Genomic DNA, 6,153 nt, shown 5'->3' on the forward strand with positions numbered 1-6,153 from the left:
CTAGTTCTCACCCTAGTGAGACTTTCCCAGTAGGGGTGACGGGCACCTACTCACCTTCTTCCTCATCTCCTGTGTGCCCCCGCCTCACCCTAAACCCTGGGATCCATTCTCGTTGTCGTCACCGGCTTCTGCTCGACAGAGGAGCCTCCGAATCTTGGCGCAATCCAACGCCTATGCCATAGCTTAATTCTTGGTATACGCAGAACAGTTTGTTTTCAGTACATACTTCAAAATCAATTGAATGGAAGGTTTGAGTTTGAATTTTGACCGGGTCCATCCGAGAAGAAATGCGGAGAAATGCAGCTGTGTATCAGTATCACTATCGCTAGCGCGCCCAACAGCTTGGATGCGACGATGTAACAACAATTATTGGATTCAAAGAGTCGTCACATCACGTCGGTTGCGTAGGGGTCGAGGTGGAGCCCCACCGCCGACACCAGCGGCACCCCACGCCGCGCCGCGAGCCACACCTTCACCGTCCGGCCGGCGACGGGGCGGGCCAGCCGGTGCAGCCGCTTGTGCCCCACCGTGGTGCCGCTCGCCACGGCCACGCCGTCCACGAACACCTGGTGCCGCTCCACGCGCTGCCCCAGCGCCACGTGCTCCTGGATCCTCACCACGTTGAACGGCCGCGCCGCCGACGCCGCCGGCCGCCGCAGCTCGATCCAGTACCCGTTCTTTCGCCCGTCCTCCGCCGTCGGCGCCCAGTACGTGTCGTCGGACCCGTCCAGCACCTTGCGCGCTTCGAAGCCGACGCCCCGCTCGCTGCTGGCCCTCGCGGTGCTGCCCTTGGCAAGGTCCGTGCCGAAGATGCGCGTGAGGGCGGCGCGGAACTCGCGGAGCCTGGCGATGTCGGCGTCCTCCACCAGGCCCGTGGTGTTGGGCGGCGCGTTGAGCAGCAGCACGCAGTTCCGGCCCACCGAGTTGTAGTATATCTTGAGCAGCTGGCTCAGCGGCTTGGCCGTCTCGTTCCGGTGCCAGAACCACCCCGGCCGGATCGACACGTCGCACTCCGGCGGCACCCAGTCCGTGCCTCGCGGATCGCCGGCGTTGAGATACCTAGCACGCACGCACGGAATTTGTCCATCAGTAACTAACAGAACAGAGCAATTCACGACCATGCATCGCGCATGCGTACTTACTCCTCAATGCCGGCGTCGCCGATCGTTATGGAGGAGCGGTTGACGGTGGACCAGCAGGTGGTCCCGGCGAAGCCCTGCTCGTCGCCGACCCAGCGCACGTCGGGGCCGGCGTCGGAGAAGATGTTGATGGCGCCCTGCAGCTGCCTCACCGTCTGGAACCACTCCTGGAAGTGGTACGTCATCTTGGTCACGTTCTTCCCCTGCGCGCCGTCGAACCAGATCTCGGACACCCTCCCGTACCTACACCGTAACCGTACGCGCGTCAACCAACAATAATGGCGGGAAGAAATCTTTGCGAGGAATCATGGACAGGCAGAGCACTTGACTCACCCGGTGAGGAGCTCGTGGAGCTGGGCGAGGTAGTACTCGTTGTACTCGACCTCGCGGCCGTAGCGCTCGTCGTGGCGGTCCCACGGCGAGAGGTAGAGGCCGGCGTCGATTCCCCTGGCGCGCGCCGCGTCGGTGAACTCGCGCACGAGGTCGCTGGCGCCGCCGTGCCAGGGGCTGGCGCGCACGGAGTGGGCCGTGTAGGCGGACGGCCAGAGGCAGAACCCGTCGTGGTGCTTGGCGACGAGGATGGCGAGCGAGGCGCCCGCCGCCACCGCCGCGTCCATCCACTGGGTGACGTTGAGCGCCGAGGGCGCGAAGAGGGATGGGTGCTCGGTGCCCGTGCCCACCTCCGAGTCCGTGAAGGTGTTCATCCCGAAGTGGAAGAACATGATCACCTCCCGCCGCTGCCACGCCAGCTGCGCCGCGTTCGGGATCGGCAGCACCGGCAGCGGCGGCGGCACGTGCGTCGCCGATGCCGCCATCATCATGCCGGCGGCGAGCACGGCGGCCGCCAGTCGCAGCAGCGATGCGCCTCTCATGGTGTCTTCCCCTACGGGCTACGGCCTCCTCTGTTCGCTCTTGGCTGCGGATGCCGATATATACTGGCATGCATGTATGCCAAGGGCCTGGGTTGGGATCCCGGCGAAGAGGGACGTGACGGGAGGACACGACGACGAAGCCTTGGCAGGGACGCACGTGAGTCTGCGTAATGCGGCCATGCATACATGGATTTACAGGGCGGCGTGGCGCGCAGGATCAGGTAAGCGTCTAACACGATCCGGTTACTCGATCACTTCCACCATTGAGAACAAGCAGCTGGGATCGACTTCAGTTATTTCGTTTCTTGATTTAGAACAAGGGACCCGGGATTCAGTTTCAGTGGGCAGGGCCTCATCAGGGAATGGAGTGGCGTTCGAAGCAACTCAACAAACGAACGTGCTAACTGACGAGCTCCTCACGCGGTCACACCTAAGATCCATATACAGGCACCGCATTTGGCGTAGCCGTTGCACAAACATGGAGGGATTTCGCTCAAGTTGGACCTTTGCTCTTTCTTTTGAGTGAATTCCGCTTTTTTACTCTCTTATGGCTGAAGAGGGAAGTATCGACTATCTGTTATGTGCAAAACATAGATGTTGTTACCTTGCTCTTTATGCTGGTGATCGTACCACCTAACTAGCCGTTACGAAAGACAAGCAACACACATCATAGCACAACAAAACAAATTCAGGAACACCCTGATCAAAAGCAAGAATATTCTGCAAACATAGAAGCCACCTAAACACCCTTGATCAAAAGTAAATATCAGTCTCAACATCGTCAGTTCACCATACATACTAGCACAAGAACTACATATAGACATGATTAACATAGACGCATAACTTGGTTGGCCGCCGCCTAGCAGTGGTGAGGGCAGATGTATAGGCGTATAGCCTAGCGGGGGAGCTGTTGTTCTTGCAGATCTTCATCTTCAGGACAAATATCTCGATCTTAAACTCCATGACATCGTTATAATCCAAATCTTACTTTTTTTTTGAACATACCAAATCTTACTTGAAGACCAGCTCCGACCAATTTTTTCCGAAGACCACGTGGCCGCCATGGTAGGAGATCTGCACCCACTCGTCGTAGTAGCGGCATGCGGACATTCCTATACTACGTGGCAGTGTGATATTAATCCAGTCCCGCAGCGGTCCTGTAACGTAGGCGGCACGACCAGCATGCGCAGGTCCTCCACGAAGAGATGGACGTAGAAATGCCGTGAAATCAACGCCCTGGGGATATGGCCCAGCTTGGGCTGGCAGTCATGGATGGGCGTGGTGCCGCCGCAGCCTCGACCCTGCCTGACACCAGCGGCTTTAGAGCCTGCGTCGATCGGTTGAGGGATAGATGGTCCTCGTAACATGGTGGAGGAAACAAACTATTGCCGACCATGTCGCACTCCAGCTTGGCCCGATGAAGGCACTCCAGCCTTTCCTGTGGCCACACTCCTCGGATCGGCGACTATCGCCGATGAGGATCTGCTAGGCGGACTTGTCATTCCTGAGGCCGCCATCGGGCTCGCCGCCCTTGTGGCATCGTGTGCGGCCTTGAACAGACCAAGGACAACCTTTTGAGAGCCGCTCGCGAGCTTCTCCAGTTGGCTCGTGGCCTAGACTTCCTAGGCCTCCATCGGCTGGATCGGGATGTGGCTTCCATGGAGGAACAATGTAGAGAGTGGTGATATGAGTGACATTTGAGCGGTGAGAGGAGTGGACTGGAGAGTTAAGGGCGCGTTTGGTTGCCTGGGCCAATTTCCTGCATCACTGGCGCAGCGGGAAGGAGCCTCCTGCGCGTCCAAGACGGGCCATGGGCCATAAAAACGACTTTGTTTGGTGGCCTGCACGGAGATTTTTCGGCCCCGTGGAGATTTGGACTCTGGCTGTTTGGTAGGTCGGTTTTCAGGCCTTGTAGCAGCCCAGAACGACGGCCCTGCTGTTTGGTTGCAACCCATAATTCGGTTCTGGTAACCTCTTCCCTTCAGTGGTGATGTTACCAGCGATCAACAGCACAAGTAAGAACACAATCATAGACGACAAATAACTTAGCAGTGATCATAGATGACACAAGTTCACGACACAACAATTTGCAGACACGATCATAGTTCTGGAGACGGCAGACAGGATCATAGTTCAACACAGTAGACACGAGCAGCAACTAGACACGACATGTCACCAGGTTAGCTTCAGACATGGTTCTCGGAGACGACGCACCTGGTGTCATCGCCATGGTACGGGCACCTCGTCACCACCTCAGTGCAGGTGTGGTCGAAGATGACCACACTATACTCCAAGGAGGACACCCTTCTGAAGGTGACGAACTGGCCTACCTTGAGCTGATGGGCGACGGCGAAGGCCGACCATCCCTGGTCGATGAATGCGTCATCGCCTTCTCTCCTCGTAGTCATCCTCCAGTTGCATCCGGTGTTGGTGGTGACGATGATGTTGGAAGGGATTTCTCCGAACCACTTGACGAAAGCTTTAGGGATCGTGAGGCGACCGAAGGTGGGCTTGAAGATGATTTTGAGGAAGTGGTCCGACCCTGGCTCGTCATGGAAGTGGCCGACCTTAGCCGGCCTTCCACGACGCTTCTTCGCCGGTCCCTCGCCGGGAACCTCAGCAGGTGACCCAAGCATGATCTTCTCACTCCGCCAGAAGAACACAAGCAATTAGAGGTGTGCGTGCTCACAAGTAGTGTAGATGAAAACGGATATTGATAACATTAGTAAGGCCTCATACAGTTGCTCACAGGGCAGTCATAGGGAGTGGTCACAAACTAAGTCTAGTGTGCTACGGCAGTGGCACACATGACTAAGTTTGAGGCCACCACCTATCCTTCCATTGTTCCTTTGTTGAATCATTGGCCAATGCACCAGACATACCAAAACGAGGCCTCATATGTAGGATCACACGGCAGGCAGATGGACTGTCCCCAAACTAAGTCTAATGTGCCAGTTATACGGCACACATGACTAAGTTTGAGGGCAGCACCATGCCTGTCGTTGTGCCATAGTTGAATCATTGGCCAATGCAGAACTGAAGAAGCAGAAACATGCAAAGCAGGGTATCAGAAGCCTCATACAATGAGGACATATGTAGGAGATGTTTGACCAGAATCAATGACTTGGTCATGTTAAGTCATGCCATAGGTTCTGATCAATCATCTCCTCATACTATGATCCCAGCTAGGGTATAATCATTGGCCTAGTTCAATCAAGAAACAACACAATTGGCACTTCAAATTGACTACATTACGAGTGGTACTTAGGATACATTACAAATTGTACTTAGGCCACATTACAAATTCTCATACAGTACATCTACATCACATTCATCACTCCTCACAAGTAGCCCTGATCCTCTTGAGTTTGTCCTTGATTGCAAAGTGCACTTGAAGCAGATCGTAAATGCCATACTCTAGCTTTTTCTTCTCAGCCTCCAAAGCATGTTTTTTTTGCCTCACATTCCTGTTTCTTAGCCCTCATCACTTATGCTTGTCTTCGCTGCATATTCTTGAGCATTGCAACTTCCTTCTTCAAGTCCTCCCACTCCTATTGCGTCTGAACAAACTAGCGCGACTCAGCTCAACTTTTCGCACAACAATAACAACATGGTAAAACCGAACACACAAAAAACCTTTGCCTCTATGCATGCGCAGTAAGATCTGCTAGTTTCAGCAATCCAAAGGCCGGTGTAGGAAGGATCTACCGCAATCCGACATTATAGTAACAAATCTAAGCAAATCGAGACCGTGAAATGCAAGAACTGGACAAGAACTGCAAGAAATGGGGACGAACACCTTGCAAAACGTCAATCCGATCGCTATCCTAACGGAAACCCTAGCAGATCTAATGTGCATGTCGTCGAAAATGCCCGAAAATGGCATGTTTGAACAGAACGAGTACGAAGGTGAGAAGAAGAGTGACTTACCGCCATTCTTCCGGCCGAGGACGAGCTCGAGGTCGCGAGCGAAGACGAGATGCCGATGAGGACTGCAGAGCAAATTGCGGCCGATGTCGAGGTCTTGGTCGCCGACGTCTCCTCCTCCGGTAGCGGTGCTCCTCCCTGCATCGGTGCGGCGGATTGGTCGGCGGGAAGGGAACCGCCGGGTGATGTGACAGTTTGGGGGAGGTGAGAGTGCG

General features: G+C 55.2%; 1 protein-coding gene across 1 annotated transcript; it reads right to left on the reverse strand.

Moving 5' to 3' along the window:
* Positions 1-386: 386 nt before the first annotated feature.
* Positions 387-2,011, reverse strand: LOC124653753 (alpha-L-fucosidase 1-like). Its single transcript, XM_047192816.1, has 3 exons — positions 1,473-2,011; positions 1,143-1,382; positions 387-1,059 (listed from the first exon to the last, which is right to left on the reverse strand). Exons 1-3 carry the CDS (start codon positions 2,009-2,011, stop codon positions 387-389), a joined length of 1,452 nt encoding a protein of 483 aa, XP_047048772.1.
* Between the last annotated feature and the right edge of the window lie 4,142 nt (positions 2,012-6,153).

The sequence above is a fragment of the Lolium rigidum genome, chromosome 5 (genome assembly GCF_022539505.1).
Source record: "Lolium rigidum isolate FL_2022 chromosome 5, APGP_CSIRO_Lrig_0.1, whole genome shotgun sequence".
Taxonomy (NCBI): domain Eukaryota; kingdom Viridiplantae; phylum Streptophyta; class Magnoliopsida; order Poales; family Poaceae; genus Lolium; species Lolium rigidum.

What these genes read in the sequence shown, in the direction of transcription:
- LOC124653753 (XM_047192816.1), bottom strand. Translation starts at nt 2,011, where the DNA reads ATGAGAGGCGCATCGCTGCTGCGACTGGCGGCCGCCGTGCTCGCCGCC. An exon ending in CTCCACGAGCTCCTCACCGG is followed by an intron (nt 1,383 to 1,472) that starts GTGAGTCAAGTG and finishes GTTACGGTGTAG; the next exon opens with GTACGGGAGGGTGTCCGAGA. An exon ending in GGCGACGCCGGCATTGAGGA is followed by an intron (nt 1,060 to 1,142) that starts GTAAGTACGCAT and finishes CGTGCGTGCTAG; the next exon opens with GTATCTCAACGCCGGCGATC.